Source organism: Syngnathoides biaculeatus, chromosome 2 (genome assembly GCF_019802595.1).
Source record: "Syngnathoides biaculeatus isolate LvHL_M chromosome 2, ASM1980259v1, whole genome shotgun sequence".
Taxonomy (NCBI): domain Eukaryota; kingdom Metazoa; phylum Chordata; class Actinopteri; order Syngnathiformes; family Syngnathidae; genus Syngnathoides; species Syngnathoides biaculeatus.
Genome location: NC_084641.1, coordinates 7190763 through 7210358, shown reverse-complemented (window position 1 = coordinate 7210358; position 19596 = coordinate 7190763). Strand labels below are relative to the sequence as shown.

Genomic DNA, 19596 nt, shown 5'->3' with positions numbered 1-19596 from the left:
GCATGGTCATTTAACTAAAGACTCTAAATTGCCCACAGGTATGAATGTGAGTGCGAGTGGATGTTTTTCTATGTGTGTCCTGTGATTGGCTGGCGACCAGTTTCGGGTGTACCCCGCCTCTGTCCCGAAGATATCTTGGATAGGCTCCAGCACACCAGCAACCCTAGTGGGGATAAGCGGTACTGGAAATGGATGGATAGTTGGTTGGGCAGCTTCCTGGGGTGCCTGCAGCACTTCAGACAGGGATGTCATTACCAGTGGGTCCCAGGTGTGGGCTTCCTCGCTTCCTCAACCCAGCTCACCACGCTACTGAAAGGAAACGAGAAAAATAACGTTTTATATGAGGCTTTGTCAAATTATTTAGTGTAGTACATGCTGAAAATGGTCAACATTTTGATGCCACATCGACCAGTTAATATGAAATTGTGATATCTCATAGAATTACAGTGTAATTGCACTGCACTTCTGGCATTCCACCTCCAGCAGCTGGTGATGGCTGCAGTACCGCACGCAACCGCGGCAGCGCCATAGAACCCACGCTGCCCCGCTAAAGATGTGAAAATGGCGGAGCTACAAATGCTTTTGGAAGAGGAGATTCCAGCAGGTCGAAGCGCTCTGCTGGATAGTTTCACCAATTTGGAAAGAGTCGCCGAGTATTGCGAGAGCAACTATGTCCAGGTAAGCGGATTTCTGAAGGAAAACGCGTTTTCTTGACGAGTTTTTGCAGGCACCACACGGGCTGCTTGTCTAGCTGTTGCTAGTATTTTCGACGAGATGCGCTGTTAGCCAAGCTCGGATAAAAGCAAAAAAAAAAAACAAAAACCCGCGTTGCTACGTCCAACTCACAAGATTTCACAGATGTTACGAAGTGTTCAACACACTCTGCCTCGAAATGTCTGTCGTATCCAGGATACAAACATGTTTATACTGTATGTATGACTTTTACAGTTGTCCTGGGCTATCGCTTTAGCCAGATAGCTTGCAGCTGCTCATTAGTCATAAAAACGTTTTCCATCGTGGTGAGAATCAGTTTATCTGACCACAGGGATCTGGGATAGAACCGCGAGCCGCCTATGAACGGAGTGTGGGTGTATACAAGACGAGAAGCGAGTGTAATATCTGTTCCGCTTTCGTCGACAGATTTTGTGGTCGCTGTGGCTTTCGTTTGATTTATGATCTCGGAGACAACATTGCGGACTCATCAGCAAGCGTTTCTCTTTGCCTATTTTACCAGACATTTTTATGTTACAATTACAATTGTTTTGTTCACAACCAAGTTGGTGCAGCGCCCGTTATATTTTCATCTCTGTACTTTTATTTTAACTTTCTCGCCGCCTTTTGTTTATGTCCGACGGGTGTAAAGTAATCCGTGCTGTTAGTGACAATCAGTCATTTAATAAATGGCACGTCGTCACGATGATTAGTCTATTGATACAACAGAAACGGTTTAGAGACGAACTGATACCACCACCCCCCCCCCTACATACACTTTTAAAAATGTAATTCCTGGAAGAGCACGTCTGACAGGTTGCCCTGCTGACAAGCCTGCTTTCATCCCCCCACCACACACACACACACACACACACACACACTTTTTATGCTTTACCCAACACTACATGATGAATGCCATCCCGTTTAATTTCCTGGGTATCACTTTCTGAGAATCTTTTCCTTCTTGAGAACTTCCCTCGATGACAAAACGAGAATTGTATGTTGTCGAGAAGCATGGCGGTCTTGATTTATGGCAGTTTTATCCTGTGCATATACAGTGCTGAGATAGCATTCCCTTTTGTCTTCACACTCTTGACATTGCTCCCCCAGTGTCAGCAAGAAAGTGGAAACACTGTTTCCATTGGATGCCTACACCATGTCCATGGGCATACCAATTGTCTCCAATCATTCCTTTAGCATTGTTGTCTCCTTAGTTACAATGTTTTTATTTACCTGTTATCAGAAAAGTAAATTATTGTTTTTTATCCTTGAAGCTGACATCTCCCACCGTTTCTGGCACAAATTTAGAGGTTATTTAAAAAAAAAAAAAACATTTGCCAATTCCGTTGTGACACTAAGATGGACAAAGGCCAGTACAGGAAATTATTGGTAGAAGTTCATGTTTGTTTTTAGAAGTTGAATATCAATGCAATTGCATACGTGATTTCAAATGTCAAAATGTCAATGTGCTTTTTCCAGTCTCCAGATAAGCAGCGAGCGTTGGAGGAAACCAAGAACTACACCACTCAGTCGCTGGCAAGCGTGGCCTACTTGATCAACACTTTGGCCAACAATGTCCTGCAGATGCTGGACATCCAGGCCTCGCAGCTACGCCGCATGGAGTCTTCCATCAACCACATTTCTCAGGTGGGCACTGGGCTGCTGACATACAGATATTTCCAATGATTACATGTGCACAGGGAAAGGATTGAGCCCTGCCACAAATGTTGGGAGGAAAAAAAAATGTAATTCCCCCACCCCGCAGGGGGTTTGTCCTTCCCTGTATGTCACAAGATGCCGGCAAAGGAAAGGTGAAATTCCCTTTTGTAAGTGAATAATGGTGGACAGGTTAAAAAAAAAACTGAATTTGTAAATGAGCTGTAATATTTGACCATTCACTCTACAAATTATTCCACATGTCCTAAAATAAAACTTTAGGATTCCCTCTAAACAAGAAAAAGAGCGACAACCCAGTATATCTACAATGGCGTGAGTTTGCAGCAGGTCAAGGTCCAACATTAACGGCGATCGAAGATGCTGTGTTTGGGCCACCAGCTGTGAATAAGTACTGGTCCCCTTCTCAAATTCTTCTATTTTTGCAGTTTCCCCTCTTTGTTTTTCATCAAACAAGCGTAAATATCAGACACATGCACACCAAGTAAACTTGAAATGCTGTTTTTATATGGTCTTTTTTATTTATTAAGGGAAAAAAATGTTGAGTTACCTTGCCCTGCGTGGAAGAAGTAATGGTAAACCTAATAACTGTTTGGGCCATGGTCAACGTTACGAGCCACAACTGACATGAAGATTTTGTTTATAACTGGCAATGAGTTGTTCACATATCTGTGAATATATTTTAGCCCACTTTCCCTTGCACAGTTGTTTGAATTCAGCAACACTGGAGGTTTTTCAAGCACGAAGGGCCTTTTCAAAGTCATGCCGGAGCATTACAATTGGATACAAGTCGAGATTTTGACTTCTCCACTCCTAAACCCTTTTCTTGTTTTTAAATCCATCCAATTGAAGTCACAAACTGATTGGCAAATATTCTCCTGCAGAATTTTTTGGGAAAAAACTGAATTTAGTGATCTATCAATCTTAGCAAGTCATCCAGGTTTTACAACAGCAGACTCAGACTACCACCACCACCATTCATTCATTCATCTTCCTTTCCGCTTATCCTCACTTAGGATGTAGCTGTGGTGTAGTTTGCATGTTCTCCCTCTGCATGTGTGGGTTTTCTCAGAGTACACTAGTTTCTTCCCACATTCCAAAAATATATTAATTGAAGACTCTAAATTGGCTGTCAGTATGAATGTGGGAATGGTTGTTTATAAGTGGGCTGGAATTGGCTGGGATAGACTCCAGCATCCCTGTGATCCAAGTGAGAGTACGTAGTACAGAAAATTGATTGGTGGATAATACAATAAAAAGACAGTAAATATGAAATAATCTCCACATCAGATGATATTATAAATATACTCGGCCAGTAAGGTTCTTAAAGGGCCACCATAACTTGGCTCATTGGGCCAACATTCAAAACGACTAGGCGTCAAACAAAGCAATTGCGCTTTTACGGTTGTAACAATTTAAAAAAAATAATAATAATAATGTTGTTGTCCTCAGACAGTGGACATTCACAAAGAGAAGGTGGCCAGACGTGAAATTGGCATCCTCACCACTAACAAGAACACATCCCGCACACATAAGATCATCGCCCCAGCCAATCCAGAGAGGCCTGTACGCTACATCCGCAAGCCCATTGACTACAGCCTGCTGGATGACATGGGCCATGGAGTCAAGGTAAAAAGAGCATGTGATTTCAAAAGTGACTTACAAACCCATTCATCTGCTTTTGACCCCTCCATTGTCTGCGGACCATGTTTTGGGTTTAACTTCAGCGACTTTAGTTAGTTTCCATAAAGTGTAATTTTGTGTAATCAAAAAAAGTTTAAAGTTTAAATTCTGTTTTATTGAATCAAATGTAATATAAATATAAAATATCCACGTGATGTATGAATTGTATTGTGAGATCTTTGGAAACATTATGCGTCATGTTAGGCCTGTCATGATAATTTTTTAGGCTGATATTTTTCCCAAAATACTATAATGATAAACATTAAAAAAAATAATTCATTTATTTGAATGCCTCTGAAATTATGAAAATAAGGCCCGCTCTCGAACTGCAAGACTGTGCTTGGTCCGCTGTAGATGAGCCATTCACCAGTCAATCAAATACTCTATGTATACTTTATAGTGTATGTTCACTGTACCCGTGGTTGAATAATGTGTGCTGCTGAATTAATGCTTAATGAACAATTCATTTTAATGTGATTGTTATAATTGGGGATTCACACACAACCCTGTGAGTGGTCTCGGTGTGATGTTGCCGCAGCAGAGCGAGCTGGTTAGTTGTCTCCCCTAGCTTGCGGGCTAGCGAACATAATAGATGGTTAACTTTCCTGTGTGCATACATGTGTGTTAATTTGGGAATAACACAACTGAGCTAGGCACTGACTTTTTAAACGAGGATGCCACGTGGAGCTACCTTTTGCACTCCCTAGCTCGCTTGCTCATGGACTAGCGAGCATAATAATAATCTTACCTTTACGGTTCTCCATTGTGCGCTACACACTGCACATGGCCCAAAGCTGTGGAGTATTGCATGGAGCCAACACTGGTCCGCCGGACTTCCATGAGCCAACAGGCAGCTAATGAGACAGCCGTCAAACTCGCCATCTGCTGATGGAGTTTGTGAGATGTGCACTAGCTCACCACACCAATGACAAATGGCGAGCCCTTTTTTTTTTGTAATCAAACTAAGTCTTTGGTAATTACCGTGACAGGCTTAACTTCATGTTGGCTTTACGGAGTAGAACAAAAAGGATATTTTATTGAGGGTTTTTATTTGTAATAATAAGAGTATTCCAAAAAAATTTCAATTTCTTTTTTCAATAACTTTATTGAGGTCTCTCAAGGGAAATATGATGGAAGTGTTTTCCTCTTTCATTGCACACTAATTGCTGATTTCTTTTTCTTTTTCTCTCTGCTCACCTTAATTAATCTTTGTAATCAACTGTAGTGGTTGCAAAGGTTTAAGGTAAGATTTTTAAAGATAGCCCCTTAAACAATAAAGGACTTTTGATTTCTGAATGCTGCTTCTGTTGTTGTGTTGTTAATTTTTGTGTTTCTTTAAAGGAATAGTTTGATATTTTGAGAAATTTAAATCACTTGTTTTGAATTTCGGCTGCCACTCACCAAAGAGAAAGAGTTTCGATTTTAAACAACAAAAAATATCACAACTATTTCCGTCAAAAGTGTGTTTTGGTTATCATTATAATCCTCCTACTATTTGATCTCTACATTTAATAATACACGCCTGTTCATTTAGGCAAGTGCTCAGAGCATGAAAGCTGGTGGTGGAGGTGGACTCCCTCGCACAACCCCCCCTACACAGAAGCCACCCAGCCCCCCTATGAGTGGAAAAGGGACTCTTGGGTATGTGACCTGTGTCAATGTACAGATAAACATTTGTTTTATATTTGTGATAATTGTCCAGCCCACAAAAAACTCAAGGTCCACACAGATTACAGGAAGTCTACAATCCACATATCTTCTCACTCTGGATCTGAATGAAGGAGAAACAAAATAAGTGTAATACAGGTCTGTGTGTGTGTGTGGTGTGTGTGTGTGTGTGTGTTGTGTGTGTGGTGTGTGTGTGTGTGTGTGTGTGTGTGTGTGTGTGTGTGTGTGGTGTGTGTGTGTGTGTGTGTGTGTGTGTGTGTGTGTGTGTGTGTGTGTGTGTGTGGTGTGTGTGTGTGTGTGTGGTGGTGTGTGTGTGCGTGTGCGTGTGTGTGTGCGTGCGCGCGTGTGTGTGTGTGTGTGTGCGCGCGTGTGCGTGTGCGTGCGTGCATGAACACTCGTTTCCAGACTAATTGTGTATACCCTGCAGCGTATTTTGCATCCTCAGCAAAAGCTTTAAAATCATCGGATTCTCTCTTCATGTTTTTGATGGACTGTTGAATGTGTCTCTCATCCCAGGGGGTGTCTGCTCATGCATCTGAAAAACACTGTTCTTGTCACTTTGGGGACCTTCCTGAGTCTAGCACTGTTTTTGTCAGTGTGTCTGCGTGTGGTTGACATTCAGATTTGTCTGTTGGAGTTTTGTGTGACTATCTCCCATTTGCTCAGTGACTAAAGTGTGGTCTTTGTGTTTGTCTCTGCAAAAAGCATGTAACCACAGCTACACCTCTATGATGGATCCTATGCCACAGTCTTTGGCTAAAGACTGACATCTTGTTTTTATTTTACATGCCCTTAGTTGTGTTTTTGATAGGCTTGCCCAGTCCTGGCTGCCTCATATTCCTCATAGCAACATTTTGCCATAACATCTTCACACCTGAGCTATTACCTATCCCTTTCCAGGATTTTTTTCCCCCATGGAAATATTTGTTCTTCTCTTTCAAGCATATCAGCATTAATTGCTGTAGATATAATAGCTTTAGGTTGAATCTGTTTCAGGCAGCGGACAGCTGCATTGGTTATGCCCAGGTGTTGCTACCTGTGGCTTCACCCCAACCAGCCCCAGTGTTCCACTTGTCATTCCCCATTTTCTTTAAGTTTGCACTTGTTTGTTTCCCCACTCTCCCCCTTCCTCTTTCCTACAATTCTCTGTGGATGCCCCTCCACAAACCCCACCCCACCTCCTCTACCCAATTCCTGACCCTCTCACAGGCGCCACTCCCCATATAGGACGCTTGAGCCGGTGCGTCCTCCCGTTGTCCCTAACGACTACGTCTCAAGCCCGACGCGCAACATGGCCCACCCCCTGCAGAGCCCAGCACGCAATGCATCTGTTAATCAGAGGAACCGCACGTACAGGTACCCCCTCCCCCTTCCCAGCATGCCTCACTACATGCCTAGAACACAACCCCTGTTGCGCTATCCCCCATGTCCTTAATTCTTCTCCTGTCTTACACTTAAACCTGACCCACCACTGAACATTCCCTGTTTGTTTGGAGTCCTGACTTTAACCCTTGTCTCCTAATTACACCTCACATGGTGAATACCCAGACTGGGATAACCTGTCGGAAATGAGGGCAAAATGAAAACACTGAGCTGCAGTACAACAAGACGTGTGTAACATTCTCTCCAAGATGAAATCCTTCTTTAAGGTATTTGTATATTGTGCAGTAGGATACTCCCCCGAAAAAATGTGTCCATCTGTTGCACTTAAGTGCAAGAGTTGTGCCAATAAAGTAAAGGACCACAGTTTTGAATATTTTGAGCCTCATTCATCTTCATCTCACCGCAATTTTGCTTCCTGTTTTTCCAGCGCGTCATGTCTGGTCTTTTGTGTGCTTGTGTTGCCATGCATCTTTGTTACAATGCTTTCAATATCTGTGACATCATAAGCGTGTGTTTCTCCATGATGGTTCATGCAATACTAAATATTCCAACTGTACCAGTTGTAAGTTGAAAATCCAAATGGAACAAGTTTTTTGTTTGTCTGTTTCCTGATGTCTTTGCTGACCCACCACCAGTAGCGGCAGCAGTGGAGGCAGCCACCCCAGCAGTAGTCGCAGCAGCAGCCGGGAGAACAGTGGCAGCGGCAGTGTGGGTGTGCCCATCGCTGTGCCCACTCCAGCCCCACCTACTGCCTTCCCAGGTACTACCCATGTTTGTCTGCTTATAACTATTGTTACGAAACTTCTCAATCTCCAGCTTCTGCACACCTTTACTTTAAGACTAAAAATCAAATGAGAATGATCCCAGAGTATGGTAGAACATTCCTCCTCTCCCTCACCCTTCTTTTCTCCTCTTCTTCCTTTCTCTCACTTTTACAACCACCACACTCCCTCAGCCCCTGCCCCCTCCAACACAACTAAGCCCACACCCAACACTGCCACCACCCCTGGTCCCATACCCCCTGTCCTTGACGGCCCCACCCATGCCTCTAACCCACCTACTGAGATCCCGCATGTGCCCCCACCCCCTCTCCAGTTCCTTACTTCCACAGCCCCCACTGGCACAGGACCTGTTGCTTATGGAAACCCTGCACAAGGTGAGTATAACCCAATTGGGAAAACCCGTCAGCCCGCCCATTATGTCAGCCGTGTTTGATGATCCATATGCAGACTTGTCAAGCTGTAAATGTGATCGAAAAATTCACGCCATTCAGTAAATACTATTTGTAGCGGCTCTGGGGAGTTGGGTGTCTTGCATTCGCATGTCTGGTTAATGAAGCCTCTCTTCCCATTATCCCACTGCATATTTTCAACCTTCACAATTGTTTTGTCATGGTGGTGTATTGCGCATGAGAATTCAACCTTTATGTGCTTGTGCCAGTATTTTTTTTGTATCGTGCAATTGTTCAAAGGTTGCGGTTCCCCCAACCTTCACAAAGGGAGACTTCAAATCACCTTCTAAATGTGGTCTCCTGCCTGTTGGTGGCATTTCCATGCAGGTGCCCCTCAGTTCTACAGCATGAACCGCCCGGTGCAGCCGCCCCAGAACACCCATGTAGGAGGTTCGCTGCCGTACCGCCGTCCCTCGTCTGTCACCGGCCAGCCTAACATGGCACCCAATCAGAACCAGCTCAACGGTGGACCACACTTTGCCCAGAATCAAGGTAGACATTATACTTTGTGTGGTTACAATTCAGTGAAATCCTCTTTTTAAGCATTATTGAGCTAATATGAGTTCCAGCTTCTGTACAAAATTTGGCCATTCAAACTTTTGAAATAAATCTTGTATTGGCTGTGTTAATGGGATCCATGGATAGTTTTTGCTATCTCCCAGCTGTCCTCTTGAACAGCACTGCACTCTTTTGCCTCCTTTATATACAGACTCATGTAATGAAAGGCTTGGTTCCCTCCCAAATACAGTGTTCCCCAGCTAAAATCTGTGAACAATTAATGCACCCCTAAAAGAGTTTATAATTGCCCATAGATGCCACTGGATGGCAGCAAAGGCTTGACAAAAGTCGGACTGACGTTTTATTTGGGCATTATCATACCACAGGAAGGTGCCAAGGAAATACTTAACTATATAGAGATTTCGTCTGAGTAAAAAACAGAAAATGTTTTTTTTTTTTTCGCCTCCAACAATTGGAGGCTAGGTTCCCTCCTATAGCTCTGTAAATATACTATTCTGCGAGTAATCAATTCCAAAAAATGTAGGCGAGCACTGTTAAGTAAATATTTATTATTCAATCAATCAATTGCAATGAAATTACCTTAGTATTCTGGCCCTGCCCACTCCTTCTTGTCTTTCAACACTGTTTTGGCAATTGCAGGCCCACTTGCGCCCCCTCCCCCCTCCATGCAGATCACCCCTCAGCTGCCCCTGATGGGCTTTGTGGCCCGAGTTCAGGAGACTAGTAAGTGGTTCTAGTGCCCTCTGCATGACCTTCATCTTGTCTCTCGGTCATTATTTGTGCATCAACATCTTCTGTGTCAAGGACGCTTTGTCTCAAAATAACGTTTCTGTACCCCAGTCTCAAGAAGGGTTTATGACTGAAGGGATGTTTTCCTTCAACAACCCATCTCTTGTATTCAAATTTGTTTGAAATCAGCATGGGCTATTTTTACTCTTCTTGGTCACTTTTAACTTTATGGAATAATTTCATTGTACTTTGAAACCCCTTTCCACAAGTCGTACCTACTTGAGTCATTACTATATTATCGCATTTCCTTTCTGATGCATTTCCACTGTTATTGGGCACTATGAGATCCTATAACGTATAAACTTTAATCACAGGTCAGTTGTGATTCCTAGCACGCTGTACAGATGCATCTATCCAAGTATGGGTTATGTAAATTAGTGCTGGGTTGCTCGTTTGTGGAACAGATGTTTTGTCGCCACATCCTTACCAAGTTTAGCATTAAGATGTGCGTCTATGCCTAAAAATACTTCCAAAATGCACAGTAATGTATTAGAGCAATTAGCACACCAATAATTGTTGTCTGCTGCAGTGACTTGTAGAGGTCAGGTGAGAGTGAGGTTGGGGTTTTTATTTTTTCATTAATGTTAAGTTGCATGTCGACATTTAGAACATCCAGTTGAGGTTAAGTGTGTGAGAGCCATTATTCCCTTCCGTTTTTGTTGGTTACAGTCTTTCGCTGACTGATGGCGGTTCATATTAGTCCTTCTTTCTAGTGCAGAGAGAGGCTGAGGTGTGTAAACCAAGAACAACTGTAGAAAACTGAGTAGGTACAATGTTCAAAAAATAGGCCAAGGAGAGTGCTTAATGGCACTTTGTGTTGGTGTTAGGAGAGTAACTCAAAAGTATGTTTTCATTATTTGTTCATCTCGGGAAAATAACCATTTTATGTCATGCATGTCCTTTACCGAGAGGAATAGGGAAAAAAAACTGCATGCAATGGTCCTTTCCTAAAATGCATGGGAATACCAACTTCTCGTGATACTTGGTTCTTGTAATGTGCTAATTTTTTTTTTTTTTATTTTCAAACTAGTCTCAGATGCCCCGCCCCCGCCGCCCCTCGCAGACGAGCCAGTCTTTGAGGACCCTACACCTCCACCTCCTCCACCGGAGGACTACGAGGATGATGAGGAAGAAGAGGAGTCGGCGGTGGTGGAGTATAGCGACCCGTACGCAGAAGAGGACCCCCCCTGGGCGCCACGCAGCTACCTGGAGAAAGGTCATTCAGTGTTTCCTAACTTTTAAACAGCCAAAAGCACATATTCTTCTTCTTTTCCTTTCAGCTTGTCCCATTAGCGGTCACCACAGTGTGTCATATTTTTCCATCTAAGCCATTCTCTTGCGTCTTCCTCTCTAACACCCACTGTCCTCATGTCTTCCCTCACCACATCCATAAACCTTTTCTTTGGTCTTCCTCTCGCTCTTTTGCCTGGCAGGCCCATCCTCAGCACCCGTCTACCAATATACTCACTCTCTCGCCTCTGGACATGTCCAAACCATCGAAGTCTGCTCTCTCAAACCTTGTCTTCAAAACATCCAACTTTGGCTGTGCCTCTAATGAGCTCATTTCTAATCCTATCCAACCTGCTCACTCCGAGCGAGAACCTCAACATCTTCATTTCTGCTACCTCCAGTTCTGCTTCCTGTTGTCTCTTCAGTGCCCCTGTTTCTAATCCATACATCATGGCCGGCCTCACCACTTTTATATAAACTTTGCCCTTCATCTTAGCAGAGACTCTTCTGTCACATAACACACAAGAGACCTTCTGCCAGCTGTTCCAACCTGCTTGTATCAGTTTCTTCACTTCTTCACCACACTCACCATTTCTTTCTGTATTGTTGACCCTAAATATTTAAAGTCGTCCATCCTTGCTATCTCTTCTCCCTGTAGCCTCACTCTTCCCCCTCCATCTGTCTCATTCACGCACATATAGTCTATTTTACTTTGGCTAATCTTCATTCCTCTCCTTTCCAGTGTGTGCCTCTATCTTTCTAATTGTTCCTCTACCCGCTCCCTGTTTTCACTGCATATCACAATATCATCTGCAAACATCATAGTCCAAGGGAATTCCAGACTAACCTCCTCTGTCAGCCTATCCATTACCACAGCCTATAGGGAGGGGTTCAGAGCTGATCCCTGATGCAGTCCCACCTCCACCTTAAATTCTTTTCACACCTACAGCACACCTCACCACGGCTCTGCTGCCCTCATACATGTCCTGTACTATTCTAACAAATTTCTCCGCCACACCAGGCATCCGCATGCAGTACCACAGTTCCTCTCTTGGTACTCTGTCATAGGCTTTCTCTAGATCCAAAAAGACCCAATGTAGCTCCTTCTGACCTTCTCTGTACTTTTCAATTAGCATCCTCAAGGCAAATGATGCATCTGAGGTACTCTTTCTAGGCATGAATCCATACTGTTGCTCACAGATACTGACTTCTGACCTGAGTCTAGCCTCCACTACTCTTTCCCATAACTTCATTGTGTGGCTCATCATCTTTATTCCTCTATAGTTTCCACAGCTCTGAACATCCCCTTTGTTCTTAAAAATGGGGACTAGCACACTTTTCCTCCATTCTTCTGGCATCTTCTCTCCCGCCAGTATTCCATTGAACTGGTTAAAAAACTCTACAGCCACCTCACCGAATTGCTTCCATACCTCTGCTATGTCATCGGGATCAACTGTCTTTCAATTTTTCATTCTGTTCAGTGCCTTTCTAACTTCCCCCTTACTAATCATTGCCACTCCTTGGTCATTCACACTTGCCTCTTCTACTCTTCCTTCTCTCTCATTTTCTTCATTAATCAACTTCTCAAAGTATTCTTTACATCTATTCAGCACACTACTGGCACCAGTCAACACATTTCCATCTCTATCCTTAATAACCCTTACCTGCTGCACATCCTTCCCATCTCTATCCATCGGTCTGGCCAAACTGTAGATCCTTTTCTCTTTCTTTCATGTCCAACCTGGTGTACATGGTGTCATGTGCCTCTTGTTTAGCTTTCGCCACCTCTACCTTTGCTCCGTCGCATTTCAATGTATTCCTTTCGCCTCTCCTCACTCCTCTCACTGTCCCACTTCTTCTTCACTAATCTCTTTCGTTGTATGACTTCCTGTATTTTGGGGTTCCACCACGAAGTTTCCTCAAAATATATATGTGCCAAAGGCACATATTATACAATAGAAAAACATCTTAGCACACCACCAAACAAAATGTCACCAAAAAAAAAAATCTTTACTTTCATGGTGGTTATCTGGTCTGTTTACTCACAAATGTACTCAGTTGATGTGAAATGTAGTCCTCTTTAATTGAATATGAAGCTTATATGCCAAGAACTCGATTTATGGCTTTAACAGAGCTAAAATACTGTAAAAGTGACTCAAAAAGACCCCAAATGGCAAGCTAAGGCCAAAAGTGAAATTGGATAAATTCCATTAAAATCAATGGAAAATCAGACGATAACTGAAGATGTCGACAAGATGGTGACTCTCCTGCTTGGACTGTCCTACAGTGGTGGCCATCTACGACTACAGTCGGGACAAAGAAGACGAGCTGTCCTTCCAGGAGGGCGCCATTATCTACGTGATCAAGAAGAACGACGACGGCTGGTACGAGGGCGTGATGAATGGAACCACAGGCCTCTTTCCGGGCAACTACGTTGAATCCATCATGCACTACGCTGATTGAGAAACACCCCTCCCCCTCCTCTGTGCAATGAGGGAGAAAAGCAGTAAATTGGGAAGAAGAGGAATGAGGGGAGCCAAGGGTTAAAGGTGAAAGACTTTGAACAGACAGAGCATGATCACCTCTGGAATGAGTTGGAACGGAGAGTCGACCCCACTCATCCTCTCCACCTTAACCACCACTATTATGTTTCTTTCTGGCCAATCTGGATTAATTTTGGAGAGTTTGTGTTACACAACGAGGCATTTTCTTTCATTTTTTTTCAGCCAAATTGCCCTTATTCTGGAGTACAATATTTATTTTGATTTTTTTTTTGTGGGATTCTTGTGTGTGGTGCAGGCAAAATGGCTGCTGAATAACGAGATTTCCATGTTGTGGAGAAGGCCTTCACAGGCCAGAGGCTTTGGAGAAAAGTTTTCTCCTTGAACAAACATGAAAACAGGCAACACATGTTTTTATGTGGGTGGGGATCTTGTTGGGGTGCCGCACCAACAGTCACGATAAGCACATACAATGTGACACTTTGCGACAAGGAGGTGGGTCAAAGATAGCAATGTGTATACAGTATCCTATTACGTTTACACTAATAGATGGCCACAAGACCCTCTAAAGAGGTGAGGAGTGAAATTCTCGGTTGCACAATGGTGGTTTGTGTTGTGTGCAGCTTCTCTCCTGAATCATAGAAGTTTATTAGCTCGAGTGGCAAGGTCAGCCTACAGCTCTGGCTACTCAGTTGCAGTGTTCTGAAGCAGTGGGGATGAATTTGATTTTGTTTTAGTTCTTCAAAAGGAATTGCAGAGTGGCATGTTTCTGCTTGAAGGAAAAAAAATGGCTCTGTTGTGATTTATGTCTTAATATTTTTAGGTATGGTATGACTTTATTTTCCACCAATGATTTAGGTCAATTTGAAGACACTTGTGCCATATTGAGATGTGTGTTGAACAGAGTGAGACGGCTCCCCCTACCCCCTTCCACTTTATCAAGTTGTTTTAACCAAAAGAACATGCATTTTTAGTAAAATGATGTAGAACAAATGTAAAATTGACATGTATTATGTCCTCCAAACAAGAGTTATTGAAGATGATAAGACAGCTGTAGTGTTGGAATGGTTTAAACTGTCACATTTGATACCTCTTGTGAGCAGTTGTATCATTTTAAATGCGGCTGGCATTATCCGGTATTAGTGTGGCCTCGGTTCTTAAGCCAGAAACTTTTATTTTCTATATTTAAAAAAAAATAAAAAAAAAAATATTCCAGTGGGTCTGTACGTGAGTCTTGCATGCCATTATCTGTGCTTTCCTATAAACCCACATGGCAAAATCAGTCATTAAGTAAAGAAGCAGTCGTGACCCGCCTCATCCAAAAAGACTGTTCAACTTGTGTTGGAGTTCACATCCAAAGACTTGCTCTCTAAACTCGGGGGTGAGGAGGAGTCAGTTTTGGAACATGAAAGATGAAGCGGGGGGAGCTAGAGGGCCTGATGGGCAGTCCATGATCAATCCATGATGCCATTGTGTTGCACATTTGAAGTTAATTTGCAGAAGTCTCATATTTGTAAAATCCAGAGAACAAAGACAATAAAGATATAAAGATTCAAGTGCACTAGTTTTCATTGTCTAACATCTTGTGAGATTTCCACATGGAGTGTTTGTTTTCGAATGACCTGTGATGTTTCATGCTCAGACATAACTAATGTGTGCACAACTCCAAAATGGTGCCTACAGACCACTCTGGCGGCTACCAGAGTGTAGGGTTTAAACGTAATTGTTGTGTTAAGGCTTTGAGGTGGAAAAGGACAGCAGTGAAAAATGATCTTAACATGTCCAGACAGAGTACTGAAAGGAAAATGTGGAGCTGGAGGTAGAAGGGATTTTTTTGTTCACTTTTGTATACTTTAGCCTTTGCAGGCATGTTCTAACAATCTGCTGCTGAGACTGTCATCTGCCTTCTCCTTGACACTCAATTAAAAAGATGATGTCAAATGTTTGGAAAGATAACCATGAATTACAAGCAGCCTTGGTTTTCCTTTTAAAGTTAATTTGGGAGTTTGCTGAAACTTGTACAGTATGGAGATTTTTCCTATTATGTAATAAGGCATACCACTTATTCCTGCAAACCGTGTGACAGTAAGCGGTACAGAAAATTGATGGATGCTGTACAGTATTGTTCTATGGGTGCTAAACTAGGCTCTGTTGCCTGATCCAGAGTGCTAGTCACTTAATGTGCCCTGTGAAAGCAAATCATGTGTGTCAACTTATTTATTCTTGCTAAAATCTGTACCCGTGCCTATCCCAGCTGTCAACAGGCAGGAGGCGGGGTGCACCCTGAACTGGTCGCCAGCCAATGAAAGGGCACATGGAGACAGACAATCACACCTAGGGGAAATTTAGAGTGTCCAATTAATGTTGTACTGTATATTTTGGGGACGTGGGAGGAATCCGGAGTCCCCGGAGAAAACCCACGCAGGCACGTGGAGATCATACAAACTCCACACAGGCAGGGCCAAAATCGAACCTGAGTCCTCAGAACTGTGAGGCCAACACTTTACCAGCTGCACACCGTGCCACCCCTATGTTGTAAAATTCAGTTATTTCAAAGTGATCACATTTTCAATAGCTGTATTTCCGTTTAACTTTTGAATGTTAACAAAGTCACCATATAAAAAAATAATTCAACCTTTAAAATTCAAACGCAATATTTCCAGTCTCCTGAGATTCAACTGGCTACAATTTGCTGTCTGAAATTCAGTTTTTAAATTTAATGTTAAGAAGGCAGGGTTACTTCAGGTCAGAACTCAACACCCAGCCAATCCAGTTACGCTTTCTTAGTATGTGACTTCACGTGACGTGGCATGTATTTACTTCCATAATTGACTAGTCTTCTAGTTATTGGACTTTTTAACACAAACACGCATTTGAACTTTTAAGGTTGATTTCTTTTTTATATGGCGAATTTGTTAACATTGAAAAGTTCAACTGAAATACAGCTATCGAAAATGTGATCACTTTGAAATAATGTGAATTTTGCAACATAAAATTTTCAGTGGCGTTTTTAATTAAAATCCTGGTGGCACATATTTACTTCTATAGTTATCCCTCAATTTGGTGTCTATTTATTAGTAATGTTTGACATCACTGCATTATGTGTTCATGCCACAGTTACCCCCTTGTGGTGGCAAGCTATTTGGGTAGCCACAAGTGCCCTGAGGTGAGCTGCCGTTCGGCACCTGCGGCCACACAGAGCACCAAAAAATATCTAAGCAGGATATAATGGTTTTGGGGGTTGAGCGTCTGGCCAGGTACACAACAATGCACATGTGCTTGGGTGGGGTAACGAACTGACAACTCTCTGAAACACTGCGTTCAACATTGCCCCCCCCCACAAGGAATGTGGCTTTTCCCTGATACCTTGGACTGGTTCTGTACTGAAAGACATGTCTGAACAGTGAACACAGTCAAGCATATGGAAAACTCTCATACTTAATTCTTCTCCTGACCCTAACCGTAAATTGCATTTACCTGCTGTGAGTTTTTCTTCTTCCAAAAGTAGAATTGTAAAAATAATACTTACTTTTGTCTTGAACTCTGTTTTAAGTGATTTTGGGGTCTTCAGGCGAAGTCTATAATCTATGAGTTAGTCTGGGTTGCTATTTGTTATTTTAGCTCTTTATCGCTAACAAAAAGTTAGGGACCCTAAAATGGAAAATAACGTCTGCAGCTGAACTTTATTTGACCTTCACTTGTCCATTTGTTAAATATCCAGAATGTTTAACTTGTTCTCTTTTTTTTTTTTTTTTTTTTGGAGTATCTCCTAAATTCCATTTTCACTGATTTTGGGCTTTTTAGGTGAATCTGATAATCTGTTAGTCTGGGTTCTCCTTTGTTCTTTCAGTTCTTTATCACGAAGCACAAATGTTAGGGAACCTAATGGTCTTCTTGGTCTTGAACAATTGCTACATATTCAGTAAATTTAGCTTAATTTGTTCTCTTCCAAGGATCTGAACTATGAAATGTGTATAAAATATTTATGTATGTATTTATGTACTGTTTAGCATGTATGTATTTCTTTCCAAGGGTGGACATCCTTGGAAATTTCCATGGCTTTCTGTGAAAACTCGTTCTGCTGATAAATTGTTCAGAGTCAATTTGGTCTCATGCAATCAAAAGGTGAGGAGGACTTGAAATAGCAATTTTAATTGAACCGGTAATTCTATCGGTCCATTTTGCTATTCCGCTCTTTGTTTTAGAAGAACCAGTTTTGCAAAATCCACTGCAACATATAGTAGTTGGGCATTCCATTCAAAAACTTGGGTAGGTCAAATTAAATGCACCTATTCAAAGAAATGGGTTATCCCTTGTATGGATCTTTTCTACCTCTAAGATGCTCAAAGCACTTTTAACAGTCTCGTTATGGATGACTCAGCACCAGGAGCAAAACTCGAGTTTCAGCCTTTTGCTCGAGGTCACAAGATCAAAGTCGAACCTAAACTTTCGGGTTTGGGAAATGCCCACGTACTTTTCCATCAGAGCCACCCTGCCCTACCAAAAGTGCAGTCATTTCAAGTTCCTCGTAAAAACACAAGATTCTGCGAGTGAGTATTCCTGTGTGGTTTTCAGCTTCCCGCTTGAAGAAGGTCTACATTCCAGTGACATTCACTTGATGCACTTGCAGCCCCAGGCGCTGGCGACATGATCATTTACTTTGAAAAGCTCTGCAAAGGAAGTAGTCGGACGACTCCGGCTTGACACAGCTGCGTCTTTAGGAACTCAACCTGCATCTGCGGTCGCCGGCTTGAGCGAAATTGTGCTGTGTCGTCACATATTTCATCCCTAGAAAGTGCTCAAGTGTCAGCCAGGGGATGTTCAGGCGTCCTCCCCCAGTTTTCTGATGGGAAAACCTCTTTGTTCTCACCGGGGAAAGAAAACCGCTCCAGGTGAACTGAGTGCAAGGATGTATGGACGCAGCAGGTGGTTGACCCTGGAGACCAGTTTGAGCATCGTCATCATCATCCTGCTTTTGGGACTGCAGAGGATACACACTCAGGACACAGGTAAATTCCAGCTGTATTCACAATCCTTCCCTCAGGAAAACAATATGTAGAATAACCTCTACAGATCGGTGTGTGCTGTACTGTATATGAATCTGTGTACGGGTTACCGTTTTCAATTAGACTACATTACTAAAATAAAGACTGGGGAATGCTTTTCTACGGTATTCAAGTCCATTTCAATTTGACTGGATAACTCATGTGTCTTTAATTGTGTGTGCATTTGGGTGCGTGTGTGTACCATATATTTCTATAAACATATTGATGGATGTACAGGGTGCCAGTGGTACTTGTTAATTTTACAATTTTGTTTTAAATTTTTTGCATAATTAAATCTTGTAAGTGCTCAAACCTTTTGGGATCTATCTATCTAGTGTCATGTGTATCCACATGTGTTGGACTTAAGAATAGCTCCGAACATCCTCTTTATAGTGTCTTTCCACTTTGTTTGATTTGCTCAAATGCAATCCACACAAGATCCTCATCTAATCCGGCAAGATCTGCAGTGCCTAGGCACATGTGTGTGCGCATGTGGCATGCGCACGCAAGTGTGTTCTTGTTCCAGATGTTCTGTGCATCACCACTTAGGATTTCACTAAAGATCCGAGACAGCTGGGAGGTGCGAAGGGGGTATGCAGGTCGGGATCTGTGGTTTTGCTAAGATTTTCCCCTCTCGGGGGCTTGTTTGTTCCACCCACAAGAAAGACACACACAGAGTCAACAATGACATGTGGGAGCTTGAAAGGCTCACGAATGTTGGGGCTCACGAGGCCGACAAAGCAGTAAACTTTATTGAAAGTTTGCTTTGTGATGCATCGGCATCAATCAACTTCCCACTGGGTTTGCAAGAAATGCTGGCACATTTAAACAAAACAAAAAAAAAAAAACTTAGATGAATGACACGACTGCGTTTTAGGAGAAAAGACAAGAAACTGAACTAAGAGCAATGATCTCCGTGCAAAATTGTGACTAATAGGTTCATCGAAATGTCACCTTTTTCTGACATTTGAACAAAAGCAGACAAAGAACCTTGGCACTGAAGCTGCGTTGTTTTCTGCCTTTCGACCATGACATTCAGAGCGGAAGGAAGCACAGTGATGAGCTCACACTTGGGCTTGAAAGGGTGTTTTGTCCTCCATCTTCCATTTTGTCCTATCACATCCGGCATCTCAAATGGTTGCTCACAAGGTGTTCTGTACGG

At 42.6% G+C, this 19596-nt stretch overlaps 2 protein-coding genes across 6 annotated transcripts in view; both read left to right on the top strand.

Moving 5' to 3' along the window:
* Positions 1-302: 302 nt before the first annotated feature.
* Positions 303-14945, top strand: abi2b (abl-interactor 2b). 5 transcript variants are annotated; one of them, XM_061829610.1, is made up of 11 exons: positions 303-678; positions 2191-2358; positions 3838-4014; positions 5603-5709; positions 6946-7092; positions 7755-7894; positions 8075-8275; positions 8678-8842; positions 9509-9592; positions 10689-10874; positions 13176-14945. In XM_061829610.1, exons 1-11 carry the CDS (start codon positions 562-564, stop codon positions 13349-13351), a joined length of 1668 nt encoding a protein of 555 aa, XP_061685594.1. In that variant the 5' UTR covers positions 303-561; the 3' UTR covers positions 13352-14945. The 5 variants fall into 5 exon arrangements, with proteins under 5 accessions (XP_061685594.1, XP_061685559.1, XP_061685576.1 ...); XM_061829575.1 differs by lacking the exon at positions 8075-8275 and having other exon boundaries at positions 7755-7879; XM_061829592.1 differs by lacking the exons at positions 6946-7092; positions 8075-8275 and having other exon boundaries at positions 7755-7879.
* Positions 14946-18038: 3093 nt separating this feature from the next.
* LOC133505947 (collagen alpha-1(XVIII) chain-like) overlaps positions 18039-19596 on the top strand; it is a 31077-nt gene continuing 29519 nt past the window's right edge. The window contains exon 1 of the mRNA XM_061829545.1: positions 18039-18398. Coding sequence (XP_061685529.1) covers positions 18236-18398 — 163 coding nt within the window. The 5' untranslated portion in view covers positions 18039-18235. The remainder of the gene's footprint in view (positions 18399-19596) is intronic.

Coding starts and splice junctions, on each gene's coding strand:
- abi2b (XM_061829610.1), top strand. CDS start 562: ATGGCGGAGCTACAAATGCTTTTGGAAGAGGAGATTCCAGCAGGTCGA. Junction 5,710..6,945: donor AGTGGAAAAGGGACTCTTGG/GTATGTGACCTG, acceptor ACCCTCTCACAG/GCGCCACTCCCCATATAGGA. Junction 9,593..10,688: donor GGCCCGAGTTCAGGAGACTA/GTAAGTGGTTCT, acceptor TTTTCAAACTAG/TCTCAGATGCCCCGCCCCCG.